Source organism: Castanea sativa, chromosome 2, assembly GCF_040712315.1.
Source record: "Castanea sativa cultivar Marrone di Chiusa Pesio chromosome 2, ASM4071231v1".
Classification (NCBI taxonomy): domain Eukaryota; kingdom Viridiplantae; phylum Streptophyta; class Magnoliopsida; order Fagales; family Fagaceae; genus Castanea; species Castanea sativa.
Genome location: NC_134014.1, coordinates 37,361,376 through 37,387,299, shown reverse-complemented (window position 1 = coordinate 37,387,299; position 25,924 = coordinate 37,361,376). Strand labels below are relative to the sequence as shown.

Sequence of the window (25,924 nt, the reverse complement as noted above, 5' to 3'; positions counted from 1 at the left end):
TTTCCTTTTCTTCAAAATCAATTAAACCAAAAGCCAATTTTTTCCACATCTCTCTCCTTTAAGACTGTAAATGAGCTGAGCTTTGTTGAGTAGTGAATGTTCAAGCTCGGCTCGACAGCAAAAGTAAAATGTTCAAGCTTGGCTTAAGTTTGATATGAGCCTACAAATAGTGTTCAAGCTTGAGCTTGTTATTAAGTATAAAAGCTTGAGCTTGTTATTAAGTATAAAAACTTGAGCTCGGCTTGGCTTGACTTGGTTTGGTTCATTAGTCGAGCCAAGCTCAAACTCTATATTAAGCCCAAAATCAAGCTTAATATCATGGTTTTGAGCTTGAGATCCAACATAAGTATATTATCAAGCTTATATCAAGTTTATTTTCTACGCTATTTTTGGTTTGGATGAGTAGTCTTAACTTATAATTAATTAAAGTCTTAAAAGGATATGAGTTTACTTTCAAATTCATATCAATTTTATTACCAAACTCATAAATAAGCATAGGCTCAACTTGTTTTATTACTTTTGTATCGAGCTTGTTCATGAACAATATTTTTTACTCGGGCTCGGTTCGTTTATTAAACAAACCTAAAATGAAAGCTTAAGCTTGGCTTATTTATAAACAAACAAACATGAACGAGCTTTTTATCGAACCAAGCCCGAGCTGTTTATGAACGGCTTGGTTCATTTACAACCTTGCTCCTTGTCTCTCTCACTATGTCTCATGTGCGTGCCAACCTCTTCCCAAAACCTTCTGGTACCTAAGAGATTAAAATTCAATGATACTGCTGCACTTTTTATCTATAAAAGATTTTGGCACATATAGGATTCCATAAAGGCATTAGTTTTTGGTGCCTACTATGTATTCTATGTTCACTACCCAGGTTATTTATGGGGATTTAGCATTTTTCTTTTTGTTACAATCATGAAAGTTACTAAGCTCGGCGAGAAAAATAGCAGTCCACTGTATCTATCTTGAAGTTACTTTAAAAAATATTTTGTTTTTCGTTTTTACTTCCAGTGTCTTTACTTTTACTTCTGAATCTCTTTCATCTATATAGGTCTTCCCCCATCTCCCCCATCAGCCCCTTCAAGCATTTCTGAAATAGATGATGGGCCATATGTTGGCCATTGGAAACAGTGGAAGGATAATAAAACCTCTAGGAGTTGATGTACCAAGAAAAAAAAAGAAAAAGACAACCTTAGTGGAAGCATGATTTCTTTAATTTTACTATCATATTTCACTGTTTTGATTATATGTGTGGGACTTGCTTGGCTTTTTGTGTTGAAACGTGGCTCGTGTTCATCATCCTGAAAAAATTCACATTTTGTAAGCCCTAAATCCCCAACTAGGAAGAGACTAGCAAGCATGTGAGACAAGGAGAGAGATGTGGAAAAAAATTGGCTTTTGTTTTAATTGATTTTGAAGAAGGGTGTTTCAGTCTTTTAATTTTGTTTCACCTAAGCAAAATACATGTGTTTGTCATATGCAGAAGGATTTTGTTAAATATAATAGGAGAAGTAACACTGAGGTGTAAAATGTGATAATTTAGGGTGCAAAGTATGCGTTCAAATAGTTTAGAGTGCAAAGTGTACATTTAAATAATTTAGAGTGCAAAGTGTAATTTCCCCTTAATTATTATTTTAATAAAAACAATTTGCATCTCATAAATTACCAATTTAGATCAAGTTATATTTGGTATAACTCTTAATTTTTGTTACACCGCTTAATAACTTTTTATTTAATTAATATTTTAAAATTCCTACCATTGAATTACTTTTTTTTTAATACACATGTCAAATTTCGTATTAATTGGATGTTATTTATTATTCAACCCATTACTTCATATTTTGTATATAATTTTAAAGTTGAAAAAAAATTGAATTTTAAAATTTTTTTGGATGAGATGGTTATTAATCTCTAATGATTGGGTCCTTTCTGGGTTTGCTTTCTCAAAAAATAATAAAAAATAATAATAATAAAAATCTAATGATCTTGAAAACTTGCAAACATGTAGGGTAAAAGGTTAAAACATAATCCAATGATAAATTTGTCCAAAAACACATTCAATAAAAAATTATTGAATAGTATGACATTGAAAAAAGTGACATTAATTGAAACTTGAACATAGCCCATTAATTATTGAGTTACTATAATTCAGGTACTAGGTTAAACCTCTGTAATTTGTAAAGGGGGTAAAGAACTCAAAGGTATATGTCTCTAATAAGAATTGCCTAAGCTTAAATCCTAGAGATGCCTTTGTCCTGCACCCTTTCCCTACTACCTTTCATATTTCAATCAACATGACTTCATCACCCTGCCTTTTTGGATGTGGTGAAGAGGCCTAGTCTTTGGGCTCCCCTTTGCCCCAATTCAGTGAACATTGTTGTTTGTTACAAAAGCCTAGCACAAAGTTTTTGGTATACTTTTTGTTTATAAAAGAAGACTTCTTGTGAGGTTCAATAATGACAGAAAGCCATAAAAGATCATCGATATTCTTTTCTTGTTCACCTTGAACAACCTTCAGAAGAGTACTCCTCAATTCTTCTTCAGGAATAGAAGTTCTTGGCTTTTTAAAAGCTAGTATTTCTTAATCTGGGCAGCACTGCATAGATGTAGTTTTTTTTTTTTTTTTTTTTAAATCAAGCGGGTAACAATTTTTTTTTTTTTTTTTTTTGATACAGGGTAACAAAATATTCAAACATAAGTTCTAGTAGGAAAAACCAGTGCCACTAAACCATTACACTGACAGCATTAGATGTAAGATTCTATTGACAAGGTGGGGGGAAATGAGAAAAAAGTTGGGGAAGGCCCTCACTTCCTCTGGTCTCTATTTTAGATGATTGGTCCATTATAATAATACGGTTCACAACAGTAAAAATCGATAATCCAAACTCAAATTTTAATCTTTTGAACAACCCCGGACCTTTTTTAAACAACCAAAACTGGAGTTCAACTCTTGTATTTTTTATAAATGAAAATATTGGGCAAATTACCATTTTACTCCCTAACGTTTCAAATATTTTAGTTTAATCCCTAACATTTTGATATTGTGTCAAAATAGTCACCGGTAAATAATGGATGAAAAATCCTAACATAGCAAATAGTGATATAAAAAATTATTTTTAATGTCATCTTAGCTGTCATGTGGTTGCCACATGTTCTTTAAAAAATAAAAAAAAAAAGTTAACTATACGAAGAGTTAGGTCAAATTCTGAAACCTCTTCTTTTCTCAGATCCAATCGAATTCTAAGTCATTGCCGATTATTCACATGTGGTTTGGCATCAGCTTATAAGCCCAGTTTTTAGTTTTTAGCTTTTATGTACAATTTTTTTAAAACTCACTTTTTAAAATTTTTTTAAGATACAAGTATATTTTATCACATTTTCAACAAAAAAATTTTAACATATTTTAATTCAAACTCTTCTAAATGTTACGAATTCTTTTCAACAACCGAACAGCAGGTTCTAATCCAATTGAGCAAAGTTCAAATATTAAACATAATGCAAAAAGCAGCATAAATACACACTCAAAGAAAACTTACCTTCTTGTAAGCCCAAAACTAGAACTCTTTTTGCAACTGTGAAAAAGGTTTAGCAACCAATAACTTAGAATTTGAAAGTCAGAAAACTATGAGTAGTAAAGTGACCAAATTCAACAGAAGCAACGAGGGTTCTCATGCTAATTGAACTTTCCTTTAGCATGCTAATTGAACTTCCCTTCAGCAAACTAAGAGTATCCAAAACCCAAAAATCAAGTCAAACTCAAAAATTCAAATCCAAATCAAACCCTCACCTAAAATTTGCCAAAACTCCTCTAAAAAAAATGCCCAAATACGTCATCATCGAAAACCCAAGAGAGATGAGAGAAGAGAAGTAGCCACTGGAGTGGCAGCTTGTTGTGTCGGAACTCAGTGACTGTCCATGGAGGTTGGCCATGGCCATGATTTACCATGACTGGGGCAAGAGAGAGCCTGCTAGATTTAGCCATGGCTTGAAGTTCAAGGGTGTATGAGGAAAGAAGGGTGGCTTGCACGTGAGGGGTTTTTAATTTTTTTATTTTTAAGTTTAATTCATGTGGCATTACATGTGGCATCTTAGGTGGCATAAAAATAATTTTTTATTTTAGTTGTTAACCACATCAGCATTTACCATCCATCACCCATCACTAAACTGTAAGAATTATTTTGACACAATACCAAAAGATTAAAAATTAAACACACATTTGAAACCTAAGGAACAAAATTACGTTAGAAACCAAAATGGTAATTTATCCTAAATTATTTCATCTGATAAAATCGTGTAAATCATGCCCTGGTAAATCATATAAATGAGTGAGTTAAACCTTACCCATACCCTGGTAAATCATGTAAATGAGGCCTTATCTCTCTTACAACATTGTATATAAGCAGTCAAAAAGTAAAATAACTCTAGTAAGCAGACGAATATAGCCCAAAAAGTAAAAAACCAGAAAAACCAAACAAAAACAAACACTTGGTTTAATATAATCATCAAAGTACATATATGCGATGGTGAGTCTGATTACACGTTAGGATGCCCTCATCTAGGTCAGTATTAAACCTTGTTAGTAAACCTTTTGCTAAGAGTAAGATCAGTCCAATTCACAAGTTAAAAATGTATATATATATATTTTAAAAAAAAAAACTGGTGTATTTTCTTTTAGCCTTTAAGTAAAATCTACAAGGAGGTATCTCCTGTACCCGCTCCTTAGAGTAGGTACAGGAGATAATTACTGGAAATCTACACAGAAGTATGTTAAACGCACAGGAACTCGCTCCTCCTAAATGACAGTTAACGTGAGCAACAAAGTCTAACCATCTGCCATTAACTCGATGATCAAATGTTATGAGACTAATGCTATGGTGTTCTCCCTGCACTTTGGATGAAGGCTTGAAGCAAGCTCTGGGCCATAAGGGTTTTATCAGGTGTCCCTGATATAACAACCCTCCCCTTTCCTTCGCCAGGACGAGGGTCATGCACTTCAACTTTTGCACCTGAAATCTGATTCAGATTACCAAATGATAATTGATACCATGAACAAATTTGATAACTTCAGGAGGGGTAGGGGAAAAAATAGCAACTGTAGAATTGCAAGAAGTCAAAGATTTAACAAACTGCAAGGATTAGTACAGTGTATAAAATGCTTTTATATTTGTATGTGGATACATATATGCATGTCTATGCCTGTATGCATGCAGACTCAATTTTTCTTTTCCCCCTTTGTCTTATCGACTTATTCACGGTACCAAAAATGAAGATGAGGCAGTCTATTTGAATCAAGAAGTCACATCAGAGAGCATCTGCAACTTGTCTTCATACCAAAATGCTGCTATGTTAATAACTTACAAATATTCTTCCACTGTTTTAAAAACTGTATTATGATATGAGATCTTTCCATAAACTCTTTTAAGGTTTCAATTAATTTCCTTAATCTACATTATCTTTTGAAATCACATAATTTTACCCTACAATCACTGCATTGATGAGACGTTAACAGCACCATTAATTGAGAATAAGGTGAGAAGAAGCAGGCAAAAATGGTTTGCTCATAGATTTAACAATCACCACTCTGAAGTGGTTGCTCACAAATCATAATACATTGTTTATAATAACACTAGAAAAAAGAATATAAAACTACACAGGATTAAGTAACTAAGCATTGGTCTAAATGTAATATTTAAATCACCATCCAAATTTAAAACCAGCACAGAGATAGTAAACCTCATTTAACTGTTTAAGATAAGCTACTTGTCCTAAACATTATTAAACTTCCAACTTTGTTTTGCATGCTAATTTAAGATAATTTTCATATAGATTTTTTTAAAGAAGAGAAGAAAGTTTTCTGGCCACCAATTGACCAAACCAAGCTATTCTATTCACAAGATGATAAGGCATAAAACAGTATACAACACAGTCAGTGATAATTCCTTTTATCAGTGTAGTTAATTACCTGTATTATGCGATCCAAATTGCTCCCATCTTCACCGTAAACAGAGCTAAAGACATGTTCAGAAATCAAAATCTCGACACTTGTATTTGCCACAGTAGTAAGATTGTGTTCACTGCATGAAGGGGGGAGAAAACACAATGTTTGAGAGGGCAGATATTTGCAGCTAAATAGGTCTTGAAGAAGGCTCAATGTTTTAATTTTATATCAAAGGTGATTAATTTAATTGATGGCACCAAATACATCACTGTTAAAATGAAAATGATTTGCATATAAGGATGTCAGGTTAAGCATCTGATGGATTTTGGATCAACCCGTTACATTTTACCAAGAGGAAAAGGTGTCAAGCTTGGACTTCAAATATTTGGATGAGGATACAGAATACTGAGGACTACCCCTGTGCCACCAAAATTCATGGTCTAATCTGAAACGATTAAGTCCTCCATAAATCCTTAAGCACCAAACCCAATTTAAGAATCCTTCAAGAATCTATCAAGAAACCTAATTTAGTGCTAAATTTCTAAACATCCTGCATCAATATCATAACAGAACTAGTACTAGCCCATGCAAATGCAGGGATTAAACAAAAATCATATTTAAACAAATGAAAATTCAATACTATGATTATAATTGAACAATAAAATAGAAAGTAAAAGTGTAAAACTGAAATGACACAAATTACTTTTAGATTATGTGGCGCAAGCGCATTGTGTAAGATCAAGATTTCATTTTTTGTTTTTTAGATAGGTAAGAATAACTATATTGAAAAGAGGCTACTTCATGAAAAAAGACACAAAGTAGCCTAAATTAAGATCAAGTTTTTATCAAAACCAATAATTACAACAGATTATTAAAATAACTGAAAACAAATAATAAAACCCCTTTTAATTTTTTGAAATTAGTAATTGATTTTAAACCATATCAGTGTTTTATATTTTTTTTAACACTGGCAATACTAATTCACTTAGAATAAACTATATTAATAATTTTTATGTACTTAGATTGCAATAAATGGAAAAGGCATATCGTATGATGCGTGATACTTATGTTGAACCAAACATTACAAGCCTGACATCTAAAAAAGACAACATTTTTTTTATTAAAATAAAAATTATGATAGATAATTAAAAATAATACAAAATAAATAATAAAATTTCTTTTAAATTTTAATTAACTTAAAATTTTAAACATGTTGAAACTTTGGCAATAGAATCTCACCTTAAGCAAACTATATTACCAATTTTAGTATTTTTATAGTACATTTTGGCTAGGTATAATATGTTGATCCACTCAGGGAAGATGCATGTGAGATCCAAATTTTATTATTAAAATAAATAATTTTTTTCAAATTTTTACAAACTTTTAGAATCCAAAAGCTTTCGATTAAATAGGACTAAAACAGAGTACATTGAATGTAAGTTTAATAAATATAAAAACATAGATAAAGCGGTTATAAGAATCAAAGAGATACCAAAAGGCAAGAGCTTTTAATATCTTCAATCAAAAATTTGCAAAGTGGAGAGATTCATAAAATAAGAGCTGGGTGGATGAAGTGGAGAAACACATCAGGAAAAGATTTATACCTATTAAGTTAAAGGAAAAGATTTATAAGACTGCTTTATGACCAAATATGCTCAATGAGTGTAGTTGAAATGAAAATGTTATGATAGAAAAGTGGAAATATATGAAAAGAAATTATTCAAAATGAGGAAATTCACTTAAAGACAAAAGCATCCCCCTATTGATAAAAAGATGAGAGAAAAATGGCTTGAGATGGTTTGTTCATGTTCTGAGGTGAGAGATTAATGCATTAGTGAATTGATTCGGATTGACAAAAACAAAAAGAATATAAGAAATAACATTAATAGTAGTAAGAAAGGACATGTCTATTTGAGAAGTAGCAAAGAGTGTGACTTCAAATAGAATAGAAAGACAAAAAATAATACATTTGGCCAACCCAGACTAATTTTTTAAGGATCCATTGCCGACCCCAAACATTTAGAACTAAGATTTTGTTGTTGTTTTTGTTTTGGTAAAAAAATTTGAACATACTCACTCATTAAAAAGTGTTAAATATTGTTTTTGTCCCTAAAGTTTGTACGAATTTCATTTTTTTGTCCCTAAACTTAAAAATAATAATAATAATAAAATATGTGTTGCTCCAAAACCTTTTAAAGGGGTTCTTTTTTTCAATAGTTTATAGGTGAAAAATAAGAATTACATAGTTTAGGGATGGAAAAAATATATTTTTAAAGTTTAAGTACAAATAGTGTAAAGTTTTTAATAGCTTAGGGACCAACAAAAAAAACTTTTATAGTTTACAGACCAACAAACAAATTTCATGCAAATTTTAGGGACGAAAACAATATTTTTAGATAAAAACAGCCTTTTATTATAAGGAAAAAATAATTTTTTTTGAAAAAAAAGGGAGAAGGCGAATAGTTGGCACAATCACAGTGAAATAGTCTGTTCTCCTTTATTAGAACAATCAGTGTTCAATTCTGTTGACCCCCAATTGTTGTAATTGTCAAATTTAATCAAAAAACTAAATTGCTAATTATTACATAATCCCACACTCTCATAATGTGTACTAGAGGTCTTATAATTTCACATAGAATTTTTTTTTTCTTTCAAGTTATGTGTTTATAAATATTTTAGTCATGTCTTATGCAAATTTCTGTTAATTTTAGTTAATAGTGACTTAATGAGAGCGCAAATTAGAACAATTTTAAAAGGTTTAGATTTTTACTTGATACTTTTTAAAATTTAGGGTTGAATTTAAAACTACTTCAAATTACATAAGAATTATATAATTTACCCATCTTTAATAAAGAGTAGCCATTTGCCGTAAAGAAGGTAGTCACTTCACACAACTATGGTTTCTAAGAGTCCAACTCTCTTGAAGGTAATAAGGTTGCTCATTGTTTAGCTAGGTATGCTAAGCATATCTCTGACTTTGTTGTATGGATGGAGAGTGTTCCATCACATTGTTTTCCTGTCATCCAAGCTGATTTAACTGGAATTACTTAATAAAAGTTCAACGTCTTCCTTCTCAAAAAAAAAAAAAAAGAGTCCAACTCTCTTTATATTGCATATAATATGATGTGTATGCAATGATATCTCACCACTCCCTTACTTCAGAAAAAATAAAAAGAAAACATCAATAGTCTGTCACAAAATACTGACCTCCCATGCTGTAAATCCTCACCAAATGTTCTCAAGCCACTTCCACTATCTGAGATTGCTGTTGTTTGTCCTCTTCCCAAGGTCTGCAATTATATCCACCCTCAAAATTAAGGCCCTTGGAGCGAACTACATATTTTTGAAGAATTTGGAGAAAGAGATGACAACTACAAAACAAAAAGAGGGGAAGTTTGACCTTTGGGAATGGCAACCTTGATGGAGAAAGAGCACCTATGTTGTGAGGAACAGCATCATTTCTCAGAGGGTCCACAATCAATCTCATATACGGGTACTTTGCTCTTACTGCCTTGCGCACCTCACCCGGCAAAAGATTATCCCTTAGATTACAAGTGACTTGAAACAGAGCATCCTGTACACTTCTATATTCACCTGTAATCTGCACAAATTACAGGTTTTCTTTTCAGCATTAATTAGGCTAGCAGGTAGCACCATAAGTTTGCTATGAGTTGAATTTAGAAATAAGAACATATAGTCCTCCCTAAATGCTTGACAAGTCGCCTACAAGACATACTGTTCCATTCTTTATGGCAATTAGAGTCCAAGTTTTGCTGTATAACATCTCACATGCACAAAAATCTAGCACAGTGGTGCATTTTTTCTTTTTTGAAAAATCAGTATGCATCTAACGGTTATAATACCTCACTGGATAAACATGAAGCTAATCACACCTGTACTACTACATCATTCACTGAAGCACAATTCCGAATGTGGTCCCCTCCCAGTATCCGTATATCAGCACCAGTGAGTCCTCTCATTTCTGAAAGCACCTCACCTTCATTGCCACCCAAACAACCAACTGAGTCTGATGCAACTAGAAGCTTTGCAGTTACAGGTCTTCCCTGACTCCAGCCTGTTGGATACCTTTCAACGATTCCCTCAATAATTCTACTGAATACAAGAGCTACAGCCTTTTGTGCAGGAGAGTAGCATGATTCAATGTTCTACAACAGATTAAGTCACACACATATCAATCATAAATAAGAGTGTGAGTATGTGCATGCATGTGGTTTGCATGCTATAAAGATAAAACTACAAACCTCTCCCGCAGAGATGGTGACCACACGCTCACGGGACTCGGTTAAAGGAGCTGCAAACATTATAGAAGCGCCAGATTCATTCTGCATAGCTCTGACTATAGTCCCTTTTTTGCCAATCACATAACCAGCTGCATTATTAGAACAGAGCATTCTGAATGTAACTTCTTGTGTATCATTCAATTCTTTGCCCAAAACTGCATCAGATGACCAAGTATTGCCATTCGAATAACTGTTTTCACCAGGCAAAGCTGGCAACAATGCACTAAGATTTGGGAAAAACTCATCAGGAGAGGCTCCAGAAGAAGAGCCTCCAATAGGTCTATTTAAAGGGGTTGGGGACTTGTCTTGGAGACTGGTAGAAACATCAATCAGTGCTTTCTTCACAGCCAAAATGCCACCAACAATCTGACCTCACAGTATACACAAATTCTCAGAAGACAGCTCTTTTAAAATTTTCTAAATACAAATATAATCAAATTCAAACCACCCCCCAAGGAAAGCAAAAAATATAGCCGTAGCAAATGATAAATTGAATATTCGTCATAAATAAGTTTTTTTTAAGAAGAAGACAGAATTTCATTAACATTAACTCAGCTACATTCAGCTAAAAAACACATCCTCCGTCCGTCCACACAGATAAATCACTTACATGTCTTGAAAAATGACCTCAATCTTTTGGCAAAATTGATAGTCATAAATAATTGATCATAGAGATTAATATTTATATACAATATTTGATCCAGACAGTGAATCCTCCGATCAACTGACCCCACCTGCCAAAACTTATTTACCCTGACTGACAGGCTAAGCAGTTCGTTAATGGACGCGTCTCTCGAGGAGATTAACGTATATATAGGGCATTAAATACGATATTTTAATTAATTAAAAAAAAAAAAATAAGAAGAAGAAGGTGGTGTGAGCTCACCTGAATCAATTGGTGGTCGTTAGCGGTGGAATGTGGGTGGGCCTGCAAGATTCTGATAAACTTAGCACCGCTAACACTCTTCACTCTTTTAATGTTCTTCCCTCCTTTTCCCATCACGGCGCCAATCTGAGAATTGTGCGCCAACAATCGACAACACACCTCCCCACCCATGGCACCACCCTCGCTCTGTGCTACCGCTTCCCATACCCTAAGCACCGCCTCCTGAGCGCTCGACACGCCTCGCAGCTCCTCGCCGCCGTGCACCAAGGCGATCCTCCTGTCCACGCTACCCGATCCCGTCACGCTCACGACCCGGTGGTCGGATCCCGGAGCCGGCACGTCGCAGTGGATCCGGGTGCCCGTTTCGCGCTGGATGTGCGACACGACGGCTCCGTCGTTTCCGATGATTCCGCCGCCGGGGGAGTCCGGGATGAGGACCAGGAAGGATACCTGTCCAGATGCGAGCTTCATCGCCGGCCGCCTCGGGCGGTTGCGATTGAATGAGTTGTCGGCGTCGTCGGGGTGGGTAATAACCGGTCGAGCGTAAATCGGATCATCCATATTTAGAGAGAGAAGACTTTGTAAAGGTTCGTTAGAAGGAGAGTGCGCCAAAGCGCACGACGGAAGTAGCGAATAATCGCTTCTAAGGAAGGACCGAGTCTAATATATAAAATATATATATACACGTATATATGATATGAAAGGAGCAGAAAGCAAAGCAAAACAACCTAAATTCCTTTCACTGTTTGGACGCATAGATAAGCAACGTTTTTTTTTTTTTTTTGTGGATTTTCTTAGGTTTTTTTAATTTTTTTTTTATTATTATTTTAGGAAATTTTTTTTTTTTTTTTAAGTAATTATTTTAGGAGTTTTGATTACTTACCTTCAAAGGAATTTGGGGTACCTTTAATTATCTTTTTTTTTTAAATATTGTTTTGCCAATATTTTTAGTGATAGTGATAAGTTATTATTTGTGAGTTTAAGACTATTTAACTTTTATTTACAACTTTTTAAAATTTTATTTTCTCTTATTTTTGAGTTTTTTTTTTTTCTATCTTTTTCAATGTAAAAATATACTTTAACACACTTTTATCAGAAATTTAAATTAATTATTCCTAAAAAGACATACAAAATAAAATAAAAATTATTTGATTTGGGTGAAACATGTAAATATTTTATCATTTATTAAATAAGAAAAATTGTGTTTTTCTACCGTAAAGTTATCTCATCAATTACACTTCACCTTTAAACTATTGAAACTCACGATCCACCCCAAATTTTATAAATATATTATACTTAACCCATGTCATTTGTTTTGCTATTAACACTAACAAAAAAAGAAAGCACATGAAATGCACGTTACTTTTGGAACCATTGATTGAGCTCTAGTGCTCAATTCCTCCCCTCTCAAAGTTAAAAAGACAAAAATACCCCTCTAAATCTCTGTTTGTTTCCCAATAATACCTCACCCCAAACAGAGGTTGGGAATACTAAAAATTAAAGTACATCCACAAAAATATGAGAAATAATAGGAAATTCAAAAAAAAAAAATCATGTTGTCTTTTTTATGATGTACATATACTAGTAATAGACTTGATCATTTCTATTAAACTTTACCACCACTAACATGCTATTCAATCATCTGTTTATATGATGCTTTGATATATTTTATGATTTAATATATTAATTATGAGTGTGTGACCAATCTCACAGAAGACGATAATGTCCTACCATGATCCATAATAATGAAGGTAATTATTATATCTCATACGTACCAAATTTTTTATAACATTCTTTCAGTCCAAGTAAAAAATAATGACAATGAATATTAAAATATGTAATACAAAATCTAATTATCAATCTCATATCTGAGACATGAGTGTATTTTCTTATCTCATCCTTTCTCTTATATATATGTGTGTTTCTTAAAAATAAAAAAAAATCTAAGACAATAAATTTTTCCTCCCATGAGCATATTTGGTGGGCCGAGTATACGTGTACGTATACACAACTCCATTCATATTTCCAAAATGTTGCGTTATTAGATAGTTTTGAGACTTTAGAATTATTTCTAGTGCAAGCTTGGTTGTTGTGGAATCATCGAATTCGCTTTATAAAAGGTGAAAAACTCCAAGGAACCATGTACATTGAATACAAGTGCAGCAGAGTTATTAAAGGAATTTCAAAGTGAACAAATTCAAGTTCTTAGGATACCAAACTCACGTCTTGTGGACTTGTGGCAACCCCCTCCAGCTCTCATCTACAAGCTCAACTTTGATGGTGCAATTTTCTCAAATAATCATTCTTCGGGTTTTGGAGCAACTAATGGAAACGAAAGGGGTGAGAAGTCATGGCAGCTCTCAATGCAAAAGGTCCCCATGTGAGTGATGCTGAAGAAGTGGAAATACTTTCCTTACGAAGGCTGTGCCTTTTGCAATTGAGCTGGATTCTGTGATCTCATCCTTGAGGGGGGTAGCGTTAATGTTATGGGCAAACTCTCTATACCGGAAATGGACTGTTCACGACTTGGGCATATTTTGCAAGAAATAAAGATGCTGGTGGGTGGCTGGTCTTTGCAATGGTTTTTTCTCTATTACAGACGATCTGATAACTCAGTGGCACATTCTTTAGTTAAGTTTGCTAAATCTATTTCTAATTGATTATGTAATTTGGATAGAAGGTTCCTTCCTCCTGTCTCAGAAGCTCTGTCTTTTGATGTAAATGTTCCTCTTTTCAGTCTTTTGTGAATGACAGTAATTTTTCCCTTACAATAAAAAAGGATGGCAAAACTCAATAGTACAGAACAGATTTAAAAGCTTATTCTCCAATGCCTTCTAATCGGGACTCCCATTGTGGAAATAAGGTTAGAGGCTTAGCAATCAAACTGTGGTGACAATCTATTTAAATTTACATTACAAAAACCTTTCATCCGCAATCCAAGCTTTCGCCATATTTTTCTTTCTTTTCTTTGATTAGTACTTGAGCCTCAAGTTTATCAGTCTAAACACCTGAACAATTTCAAGTACCTTTCAACTCCAACCAGTACCTATTTCCATTTACTTTAGAAATCCTGAATTTTCTCTAATTTTCCAAACCTTTTTACTCTTGAAATCGTAACTATAGCATCCCAAAATCCTTACAATTCTTGCTGCCAAAAAATCCTTCAACAGAAATTTTTGCTTCAACCAATCCTACAAGAGTCATTATTTCTATTACAAATTGAACCTCAAACCTTGTAAAATTATAGGCCCATGGGCTCCGACAGCCAACTAATTTGAAGATCTAAGACGATATATTTAAATGAGACCTTTTTTATATCACTTTTTTTTAATAAGTCTTTCTTGTTATCACTTAAATAATATTTAACAAGTATTAAATATCATTATTTTTTTATAATAAAATATGTGTATGTGTGTGTGTGTGTTTTGTAACATGCTTTCTTTTTTGAAAAAAAAATGTTAAAACTATAACAAATTTTATTAAAAAAAAAAAACTTATAAACGATGTAGCAATGAATGTGATAAGTGACACCTCAAGAAAATAATAAACAAGTATTTGAATGAATGATATTAGGGTATTATAAATTTTATAACACGAGGCTTATAAAGATATATCACAAATTACAAAAAGTAATTCAAAAATGCATTTAATATGTTGTTTACATCCACAAATCATATTAATTGTTATATCAATTTGTAAAGGCTTAGAAGTAAAATTTATAATATTTCTAACATTTTCCTATTTGAATTATTTTTTATAATTAATGACACAAATTCGTAAAATTCACATATTTAAAGCTGTATTATTTCTAACATTACTCAATTTTTTGGAACTTTTTAAAAGTAGAAAAAAAAAATGTAAAACTATTTGTTTCCCTATATCTTCAAAAAAAAAAAATTAATTTTTGCCTAAAATTTGAGGGCATTTCTTTAATAGAGGGCCCTAAGCGATGGCCTAAGTGGCCTAGGCTTAGAGCCGGCCTCACCCGTGGGCTTGATAAAATAATTAGCTCATTGGCCCATTAATAAACATCAATGAGAAGGGGAAGCATGTGTGGGAAGCAAAGGGATGTAGCATCCACATTCAGCAAACATCACCTTCAAATTAAATGCTATCTACCTACTAGACCAGCCACATTAATTATAGAATGATAGGGAAGGGAGCCAAAACTTTGAATTAGGGGCCAGTTTTATTGTTGTCTATGTGCAGTAGTTTCAACCTCTGACTTTGTCACTACTTACCTGCTGAGTTTTTTTTTTTTTTTTTTTTTGTGGTTAAGAAAAAAAATTATTTTTACTTAAAATTTTTTAAAGGGGCAAAGTTGTTTATTTTGGATAAAATGAGTTAATTGAGCTTAATTTTTTTTTAGTTTTACTATTAGTAATTTTTCTTGTTGAGCTTTTTTTTTTTTTTACTTATATATTTTGTTTTAGATTTTAGATCTATAAATTTTTTATGACCACTAAAATGAGGAAAATGGTAGAGTTACATGCTTTTTCTTTTTCTTTTTTATAAATTACTAATACGATAAGTGGTAAGTAAAAAAATGATGTAAGTGGTAAGCCCATTATATGAACCAATAAAAATTTGCTATTAAAACAGTTTATAAAAAAGTTATAAAAATTTTGTGAGTATAACATTATGCTTAAAATAATCAACGACATTGTTTAAGAGAAACAAAATGCAATTTTATATATCAAAATTGCTAAAATTATTTTACATATATATATATATAATATTTTTATTTACAAATATTTGGAAAGTCATTACCCCTAGTCCAACGATACCTCCGTCCCTGCGGTCTAAAGAGTACTTTACACTTATACTCACACCCACTGTCACCTCAATCTAATAAAGACCTGCGTAAGCTAAGCAACACATGAAGTTCTTGTAATACTGAAAATCTGGTAGCAGTGTCAACAATTGATATGTTTCAAGCATATGAGTTGGCTTTTTTTTTTTTTTTTTAAATTATACTTTACCACTTTATATACTATACCTCATGTTACACTCTGTAACCTACTGTTAAAGTTTGTTGTTAACTTGAATGAAAATTCAAAGTTTAGGGTGTAAAGTGTAATAAAGAGAATAGTTTAGGGTAGTAAAGTATAATTTATCTTTTGTTTTTAAAGCATTAAGAAGAGGGGCTATTAGGTCTTTTCATGTGGGGTCATATTTTTCCATCTAAGTTAACAACAAACTTAACGTCGAGGTGCAAAGTGTAGTAAGGGTCATAGTTTATGGTGCAAAAAGTGCATTTGAAAAGTTTAGGGTGCAAAACGTAAGATGAGGTATAGTTTAGGGTGGTAAGAGCAATTGCATCATGTGTGCAAAATAGAAAAAACAATAAGTTTTACACATTTTTGCTCAAAAACAGCTCACATCAGTGAGCCTATAACACTGTATATATACAATATTGCTACAGTAACCGTGCATATTTACTGTAGCTTTCTAACCGTACATATTGCTACCATAAGAGCATCTACACCAGTTCTTTTATAATCTTTTATAATACAAAAAATTCTTCATTTTACACATTTTGGTCAAAAAAACTCTCACATCAGTGATTATAAAACTGTGTAAAATCTTGCAAACCCATCCACGAGCTACAGTAATAGTGTAAATATACACGGCTACTGTAGCTCATTCATCCAATATATTATTGTTTTCCCGTTCGCTCCTTTTTTTCTCTCTTTTGTCCATGCTCAACAAACTCAGTTCTCCTCATCTTCTTCTTTTTCCTCAGATGCATACAAACACACCCACACACAAATACATCCACACAGACAAATCAACAGGATCAACACAGAGATACACTTGCTAAAAAAAAAAAACACAGAGATACACAAACACAGATCGGTGCTGGATCGGAATAATGGTGCTCCAATCGGAACGATGGTGCTTAGATCGGAACAATGGTGCTCCAATCGGAACGAGGGTGCTTGTTTGGAACGATGGTGCTCCAATCAGAACGATGGTGCTTAATCGCAACGATGGTGCTTGGATCGGAACGATGGTGCTCTGATCGGAACAATGGTGCTTGTCGGGTCTTGCCTGATCGGAGTTGTGGATCGGTGCTTATGGATCTGATTGGAGCTATCGGTTCTTGCCTGATTGGAGCTGTGACCAAGATAGGTCTTGCCTGATCGGATTTAATCGAGAGAGATGGAAAGAGAGAGAGATGGGTAGAGAGAGAGAGAGAGCCAAATCAGAAAAGAGATGGAAAGAGAGAGAGAGAGAGAGAGAGAGAGAGAGAGAGAGAGAGAGAGAGCCAAATCAGAAATGGGTAGAGAGTGAGAGGGAGCGCGCGTATATAAGTGGCAGTTGTGAGAAATAATAAAAAATTTGAGAAAATTGATTATTTAATTAAAAGAATGGGTAGAATAGATGAACTAATGTGGGTATTTTGTAAAAATGGATGTGTAAAATAGAAAAAGTAAGTTTTTAGTGTAAAAATGGATGTGTAAAATAAAAGAACTGGTGTGGATGCTCTAACCGTTAAAATATATACAATTACTACAGTTTTTTATCCGATTTCTTTAATATTTTTTTCTCTCTCATCTCTCACCCTTGTCAGATGACTTCTCTTCCCCTTGTCAGATGACTTCTCTTCCCCTACACTCTTGATCTCTTCAATGTCTAGAAAAACGAAAAGAACAAGAAGAAGATCAAGAAAGAAGATGAAGAAGATCACTACAAGTTTGCAACCAACCACCCCACCACCCAAAACAAAACCAAGCAGAAAACCCATTCAGAATCATCATTAATTTCCTTAGAAAAAATCAAAATCACCACTGTTTGGAACCAACACCTTTTTTTTTAGCACTATCTGAGTCTTGTTGTTGCCTCTCGCCACATTCCCAGCCAATTTGAACACCTAGAGAATTCACCACATAAACTTTAGATCAATAACAAGAAGTAAATTTAAAGAAATATAAGAGAAAAAGAGATTTGATTTTCAAGTGCTTATCAATGGAGGGTTAGGTAGAGAGACGTGATTTTCAAATTTGAGCCATGGAAGTTGATTGGAGAGATCTGAGATGTTTCAAACTTGAGAGAGAAAGCGTTTCTTCAGAGAGAGAGAGACTTCTGACGCATAGGGAAAGAATAAAAGTATTATAAAAAATTATTATTTAAAGGAAATAGTGTATAAGAGATGATCTAGAAGTTGGTGTTTTAGAAAAAAATAGTCTTTTATTGTAAAATAGAAAGAAAATTATAGAAGGACTAATATATTACTCTAAAGTGTAATTTCATATTCAAATTTTAAAAGAAAGTGTTGTACAGTATTGTATAGAGTATGAAACCAAAAGCGCTCTCTAGGTAAGAAGAGGTTGAGCTAGCCCACAGCAACAAGAAGGTTAAGGACTAGCACCATAAGGGGTTCAAGGATGGGCGTAATGATCGGTCAGGCGAGAGCTCCCCACCCATTGATTGTTCAAACCCTCTAAATGCCAACATAACATCTTTCAAAGACACACTTATAGGCGCTATACCAGGGGCTTTTGCTAAAGCCTTCAACTTTGCTGACCAGATGGATGAGGACGAAGACTCTGATGATGATGTGGTTGAAGTACCTAGGGTGCAACGAGAAGGGATGGTGGCGGTCAAGCTTACCAAAGAAACTAAAAATCGTATCAAGAAACCTTGGTCTAAAACCATCATCGTGAAACTGGTGGGAAGGTCAACAGGATTCAGCTACATGCAAAACAAACTCACGCAACTCTAGAGACCGTCGAGGCATATGAATTGTGTGGATCTTACCCATGGTTTCTTCCTGGTCCGTTCTTATGCTAAAGAGGATTTGGAGTCCGTGTTGGATAGGAGACCATGGTTCATCGATGATTTCTTCCTTTCGCTGAGAACGTGGGAACCATTTTTCAAACCATCAACGGCAAACGTGTCCTCCATTGCAGTCTAGGTTCGGCTTTTATGAGTTACTATTGAACTGTATGAGCCTGAAGTTCTTAAAGAGTTACGTGAGTCCTTGGGCAAAGTATTGAGGATCGATGCTCATACGGCCATGGAAGCTCGTAGGAAATACGCCAGGCTTTGTATTCAGATTGATGTTAACAAGCCTCTGATTAATATGATCTTGATTGGACGCTTCGAGCAACCCGTGATTTATGAGGGTATTCACAGACTTTGTTTCACCTGTGGTAGAGTTGGTCACAGGGCGGAGGATTGCCCATATACGATTCGACGTGACAATGACCCGGTTCCTTTGGCGAAGAATGGCCGGGATGATGTAGCTGGCAACTCACGCGATAAGCATGAGGACCAACGGCCTCCTTTTGATAGCACCACGACTAGTGCTAATGGAGAAGTGGAGATAGAGGGCCAGTACAGCCCTTGGATGGTAGTGACTAGGAAAAGGTACGGTTCCAGAGGTACAAATAAGGAGTCTAACCTAGTGTTGGAGTCCAGAGGTCCGTTTTTATGCTAAAGAGGATTTGGAGTCCATGTTGGATAAGGGACCATGGTTCATAGATGATTTCTTCCTTTCGTTGAGATCGTGGGAACCGTTTTTCAAACCATCAACGGCAAACGTGTCCTCCATTGCAGTCTAGGTTAGGCTTTTATGAGTTAGCTATTGAATTGTATGAGGTTGAAGTTCTTAAAGAGTTAGGTTAGTCCTTGGGCAAAGTATTGATAATTGATAGGTATACGGCCATGGAAGCTCATAGGAAATACGCCAGGCTTTGTATTCAGATTGATGTTAACAAGCCTCTGATTAATATGATCTTGATTGGACGCTTCGAGCAATTGGTGACTTATGAGGGTATTCATAGACTTTGTTTCACCTGTGGTAGAGTTGGTCACAGGGCGGAGGCTTGCCCATATACGATTCGGCGTGACAATGACCCGGTTCCGTTGGCGAAAAATGGGCGGGATGATGTAGCTGGCAACTCATGCGATAAGCATGAGGACCAATGGCCTCTTCTGACAGCGCCACGACTAGTGCTAATGGAGAAGTGAAGACAGAGGACCATACAGCCCTTGGATGGTAGTGACCAGGAAAATGTACAATTCCAGAGGTATGAATAAGGAGCCTAACCTGGTGGGGTTAAGCAAATCTCCCTGGGGAGCTCCACCTCATCAACCTGGGGAGAGAACAAAGCACCGGGTAGAGTTGGATAACAACCAAGGGACTAAATCCCAAGGCCCAACACGTAAAGGGCCCAACCCCACTAACTCTCTATCTTTTAATTACAGCCCCGCGGCCCTAGCCCATGCGACGGATGGCACTAACGGGCTTATCTCGTCCCAAAGGCCAAGTGCTAGGTCCTCTAGCCCAACTCACAAGCCCAGCTCGCCAGCTAGACCCACACCCACTTCAGTGAAAGGAAAGAGAGCCCTAGCGCGTGCTAATCCCTCAGGTCCCTTTATGAAGAGTAGTGCTGCCCCTCAAATCAAAGATGCCTTCTTCAGCTCACCCTTGTCTTCACCCAACCCTTTTCCTTGCACCTACCTTGCTTCCAAGCCTTTTTTCAATGATGTCTTTGAGTTCAAATCTACTAAGAATGTCGAGATGGGTTATAAGGTTGGGAGAGGAAGTGTTAGTGTTACCGGGGATCTTCATCGCGGTACTTCGAGTGAATCTGTTGTTTGTGACGGGAGAGCTCAACTTCAAAAGCAGGGAAGCATGGAGAGTAATTGCTTCGAAAATGGAGGAAGTAAGGATAACCGGGCTTCCACCTGTGACAAGTCCGGAGTGGGGGCTGATGGTAAACCCTTGGTGGCGGATGCTGTCAAGCTAGATGGCACCAAAGGAAGTACGGTTGTCCACGACTTTAATGAGGAAAACCGGATGGATTTTGAGGACGGAGGCGGAGCTTTCACCTCTGTTTGAACCATGATCCGACTATTTTGGTGATTATGGAAACCAAGTTGGGAGGGGACAGGGCTAGAGAGATCACAGACTGTCTTCCTTTTGATGGGGCTATCTACACTGATATGATTAAGTATGCTGGTGGGCTGTGGTTGTTATGGCATTCTAACATGGTGGAGATTCAAAGTTTGGTAAACATGGAACAGGAGATTCATGTTGAAGTTAAGGTACGCTCTTCTAACCTTACTTGGATCTTTTCTGCTGTCTATGCTAGCCCTAGGAGTGAAGAAAGAATTATTCTGTGGGAAAACCTTGCCAGAGTAGCCGATCTTCATAACTTACCTTGGGTAATGGCTGGGGACTTTAATGAGCCTCTAATTGATGAGGACAAATTTGGGGCAAAGGGGTTAATATAAACCGATCTCTCCTTTTTAAAGACTACTTGGACAAGTGTTGTATGATGGACTTAGGCTTCTAGGGTCGGCCAACCGCATCCCTCACCTCTCTGTTCAGTGGCATGGCCGAATGTCAGAGAAGGTTAAATGCTCCCTCAGTACCATGGTGTCTATTGAGGAAATTAAAGGTGCCCTTTGGTCCATGATACCTTACAAAGCCCCGAGGCCTAATAGTTTGCATGCGGGGTTTTTTCAAAGATTTTGGCTCATAACGGGTGACTCTATTAGTAGGGAAGTTAAGAGGGTCTTTGCTACTTCAAGAGCCCCAGACTATCTCAATAAAACCCTTATTGTTCTCATCCCAAAGATGCAGGGTCCGGAAACACTAGGATATTATAGGCCTATTAGTCTTTGCAACACGATCTACAAGATCATTACGAAGTTGATTGTTGCCCGGATCAGACCTCACTTGAATAGCATTATCTCTCCCTACCAAGCTGCTTTTATCCCAGGAAGAAAGGGCATGGATAACATTATTATAGCCCAAGAGCTAATCCACACCATGGGAAGAACAAAAAGGGGAAAGGGCTATATGGCCATCAAAATTGACCTTGAAAAGGCATACGATAAGATTGAATGGGCCTTTATTAGAGAAATACTTTTTCAGTTCAATTTTTCGGAGAATATTATTGACCTCATTATGAGTTGTGTGTCATCTGTTTCCACTTCTCTCCTTTTTAATAGGAGCTGCTTGGAGTCCTTTTACCCTTCTAGAGCCATTAGGCAGGGAGATCCCCTCTCCCCATACCTTTTTATCCTCTGCATGGAGTATTTGGGCTATCTTATTGAGAAAAAGTGTGCAGCTAAGTTGTGGTCCCCGGCTAAAGCCTCTAGAAGCGGCCCTGCCTTCTCTCACATCTTTTTTGCAGATGATCTTATCCTCTTTGCAAGGGATGATCAGGTTAATTTCCAGGTCATAAAGGAGGTCCTTGAAGTTTTTTGTAGGAAATCTGGGCAATTTGTGAGCGAAGCAAAATCTCAGGTATATTTCTCACCCAATGTCAATCCTAATCTTAGGGAGAACCTAGCTGACATCCTTGGTTTTTGAACAACTCCGAACTTGGGTAAATACCTTCGCTTTCCACTTAAGCATTCGGGTAGTAGGGGGTAAGACTTTGGTTTTGTTTTGGATAGAGTCAAAAAGAAGTTGGCTGGCTAGAAAGCAAGTTTACTCTCCATGGCGGGCAGAAGGGTTCTTATTTAAGCTTCTTCATCCACCATACCCACCTATGTTATGCAGAATGTTCAGCTTCCCGAAAAGATCCTAAAGGGCATCGATAGGGTTAACAGGAATTTCCTTTGGGGGTCTACTGATAACTCAAGGAAAATGCATTGGGTTAGTTGGGAGGAAGTCACCGCCCCGAAGGAGTTGGGAGGTTTGGGGCTCCAATTAGCAAAGGGTTGGAATATGGCTCTCTTAGCTAAGCTTAATTGGAGATTCCCCTCGGAGGGTAATGCTTTGTGGGCCAAGGTGCTTAAGCTGAAATATGGGACTAGACAGCGTATAAATTCCAGAGACGAAACCAAGTTGCCAAGGTCTCCAATTTGGAGGAGCTTAAAGAAAAGAGAACAAGTGTTCAAAGAGGGTATGAAATGGATTCCTAGGCACGAAAGTCAACTTGATTTTTGGCGGGATAGCTGGTTGGATTGGGTCCCCTAAGGTCCATTCTCTACAGCCCAATCCCTCTAGAATCCTCCAACCTCAAGGTTAAGGATGTCATCTCCCCCCATGGTTGGTTATGGTCAGCCATTCCTTTTGATTTACCCCCTGAGATCAAGGAGAGCATTCAAGCTGTTCCATTCCCAATTGCAGCTAGAAGTGTTGATAAGCTAGCCTGGAAAGGGTCCTCCAAAGGTGGTTTTAGTTCAAAGGGTGCTTATAGACTTGCTACTCAGTCTCTAAAAGCCTTTTGCTTTCCGGGTTCGTGGATATGGAAAACATGTACACTCCCCAAGATTCAAATGTTTATTTGGAAATGCATGCATAATAGCGTGGGGGTGAGGAGCTATTTGGCCAAGAGAGGTCTTCACATTTCTCTCGACTGCCCTTTATGCCACACTAAGCCTGAAACAATCAGCCATGCTCTTCGGGATTGCAAGTTTGTCAAGCCTATATGGCAGCAACTAGGGCAGCAAAAAGGGAATCAAGACTTTTTCTCCTAAGGCATCAAAGATTGGCTCATGGCAAATGCTAAGGCCAAGGCTTCCCACAACACTGATGGAGTACCATGGAATATTTTTTTCCCATTTGCTTTATGGTTGATATGGAAACAATGCAACCAAGTGGTATTTAATCATAAAAGCCCCAACCCGTGCCTCACCAAGCTGATCAAGATGCAAGCAACTAAATATTTTCTCTGTATTAATCGCCTGAAAGGTATCCGTCACATGGTCATAAAGCAAATCGGGTGGGAAAAACTAGCTTCAGGTTGGCTGAAGCTAAATACCGACGGGTCCTTTGAGGATTTATTGGGAAATGTTGGAGGGGTGGGCTGATCAGAGATGACCAAAGAAATTGGGTGGCGGGGTACACCAGGAAAGTGGGCAAAGCCAATAGTTTTGTTGCAGAAGCTTGGGCTCTCAAGGATGGACTTGTGCTTTGCAACCAACTGAACCTGTCAAGTGTTATTGTTGAATTAGATGCAAAAGCTCTTGTTGATGCCTTGAATAACCCAGCTTTTAATAACTCTATGGTTTCACCTCTCTTTGATGACTGCAAGCAGTTGGCTTCCCAAATTCCCCCGCTTGTTTTTAGACACATCTACCCCGAAGCAAACTCGTGTGCAGATTGCTTAGCTAATATTGTTCGCCTACAAAGGCTAGATTTTGTTTTGTATACCAGTCCACCTGTGGACCTGGTTCCTCTTTTAGTGGCTGACTGCCAAGGATTGTACTCTGAAAGGCATTGCCTTGACTCTCTACCAAGGATTTTGTTTTGTAATTTCTCTTTTTCTTTTTCTTTTTTTTTTTTCATTTCAAGAAATTTTCTTCCCTTTATTTTGTTTTTTGAGACTCGAGATAATATAAATGACAAATCTTGTGGTAAATAACAAAAGCAGTTATGTTGTTCATCAAAAAAAAAAAAAGTAGATATGTCAGCCATCTTTATTGTACCGGGTGCCATTCACCGTTTTTTTTTTTCACTTTTCACCTTTTTAACTTTTACTTTTTACTTCTTTAAACTTTTTTCTTAATTTTTTTTTAAAAATCAATGGTTGAGAGTGAGAGTTACTTTTTGCTATTGTTGTGAATTTCGTTTCGTTCTGGCTAGAACGAACGGAATACTCCATTCCAGTCATGAAACCGGCACACTAAGGGTTTGTTTGGATACCGCTTATTTTGCTGAAACTGAAAATTTATTGCTGAAAGTATTGTAAATAAAAGTAAAAGTTAATTGAAATAGTACAGCAAGGCCTATGAATAGTACCAAAAAGTACAGTAGAGTCCATAAATAGTATTAAAAATAAGCTGAACAGTAAAATAATTTTAATTTTTTATTGGTATCCAAACACACACTAAACCCCCTTGTTTTACCTCTGCTTCAATTCCAATGAATTTCGGTGCATTCCAACCATTCCGGATTGTTTCAGCCAATTCCAGCCAAAACTTGAGCAAAACAATGTAACACTATCAATTTACTTTTTTTAACTTTGTTTACTCTTTTACTTGTTTCTCCCGTCCACGTCATACTGTCAGGTACTACTTATATATATATATATATATAAAATATATAATTTCTATTCTAGCATAATCTAAGTATATATGTGTGTGAAACTCCCTTTTGGAGACTTGAACCCCAACTCTTGTCCCTCACACCCCACAAGCATTCATACTTGTGGAGTAACCACCGCACCAAGGGTGCACGGTGGTTTAGATACTACTACTTTACTTTTTACTCTTCCTCTCCTTTAGTGCCTCTTCTTTACTTCTTTCTCATTTGTCTTTTCTTTACTCTCTGCCTTATGCAACAATCAGCAATGTTCTATTTTTTATATTTGTTTTCTCTTTCTCTAAAAAATTAAAAGCCTAAGAACTTGTCAAGTTATCATTCATTTTACTCTCCAGGCACTATACCTTATTATACTATTTTATTTTATTTTAAATATATTTTGACTATAAAATATATAAGATATTCTATTAATTGATATTAAACTGATATATATATATATATGTAATAAATAATAGTGTGTGTGTATATATATATATCTTTTTAAAAGAAATGGTATACATTTGATTTTGGATTTTGATTTGTGGTATCTATGATTTGTGTAATGATTTTGATTTTGGGTAATTTTTAAAAAAATGTTGTTTGACACTTTCTGATTTGTAGATTTGTGTTTGATGTATAGTTTTATACAATTAAATGGTGTCTTTTCTTTTAATTGATAATTTTATGTTGTATATATATATATATATATATATGTATGTATGTATGTAATGGCGAAAAAGCAGCCAATTAACTTTTTGGCTTAAATGAAGACTTTACTGCTTTTCTATCACAACAAATT

At 35.6% G+C, this 25,924-nt stretch overlaps 2 protein-coding genes across 5 annotated transcripts; one reads left to right on the top strand and one right to left on the bottom strand.

Annotated features, from left to right (window-relative positions):
• Positions 1-4,478: 4,478 nt before the first annotated feature.
• Positions 4,479-11,805, bottom strand: LOC142624719 (RNA-binding KH domain-containing protein RCF3-like). 4 transcript variants are annotated; one of them, XM_075798438.1, is made up of 8 exons: positions 11,130-11,805; positions 10,205-10,609; positions 9,836-10,108; positions 9,343-9,543; positions 9,150-9,232; positions 6,292-6,387; positions 5,967-6,078; positions 4,479-5,017 (listed from the first exon to the last, which is right to left on the bottom strand). In XM_075798438.1, the coding sequence occupies exons 1-8, from the start codon at positions 11,688-11,690 to the stop codon at positions 4,874-4,876; spliced, it is 1,875 nt and encodes a 624-aa protein (XP_075654553.1). In that variant the 5' UTR covers positions 11,691-11,805; the 3' UTR covers positions 4,479-4,873. The 4 variants fall into 4 exon arrangements, with proteins under 4 accessions (XP_075654553.1, XP_075654555.1, XP_075654554.1 ...); XM_075798440.1 differs by having other exon boundaries at positions 4,479-5,010; positions 11,130-11,785; XM_075798439.1 differs by lacking the exon at positions 6,292-6,387 and having other exon boundaries at positions 11,130-11,783.
• Positions 11,806-21,008: 9,203 nt separating this feature from the next.
• On the top strand, positions 21,009-23,579 carry LOC142625285 (uncharacterized). Its single transcript, XM_075798969.1, has 4 exons — positions 21,009-21,367; positions 21,432-22,398; positions 22,657-23,002; positions 23,164-23,579. The coding sequence occupies exons 1-4, from the start codon at positions 21,009-21,011 to the stop codon at positions 23,577-23,579; spliced, it is 2,088 nt and encodes a 695-aa protein (XP_075655084.1).
• Positions 23,580-25,924: the final 2,345 nt, after the last annotated feature.

Coding starts and splice junctions, on each gene's coding strand:
- LOC142624719 (XM_075798440.1), bottom strand. CDS start 11,690: ATGGATGATCCGATTTACGCTCGACCGGTTATTACCCACCCCGACGAC. Junction 9,544..9,835: donor TGAATGATGTAGTAGTACAG/GTGTGATTAGCT, acceptor TAATTTGTGCAG/ATTACAGGTGAATATAGAAG. Junction 9,233..9,342: donor CAAGGTTGCCATTCCCAAAG/GTCAAACTTCCC, acceptor ATATAATTGCAG/ACCTTGGGAAGAGGACAAAC.
- LOC142625285 (XM_075798969.1), top strand. CDS start 21,009: ATGGAAACCAAGTTGGGAGGGGACAGGGCTAGAGAGATCACAGACTGT. Junction 22,399..22,656: donor TGAGCGAAGCAAAATCTCAG/GTATATTTCTCA, acceptor TATGTTATGCAG/AATGTTCAGCTTCCCGAAAA. Junction 23,003..23,163: donor AGAACAAGTGTTCAAAGAGG/GTATGAAATGGA, acceptor GGTTATGGTCAG/CCATTCCTTTTGATTTACCC.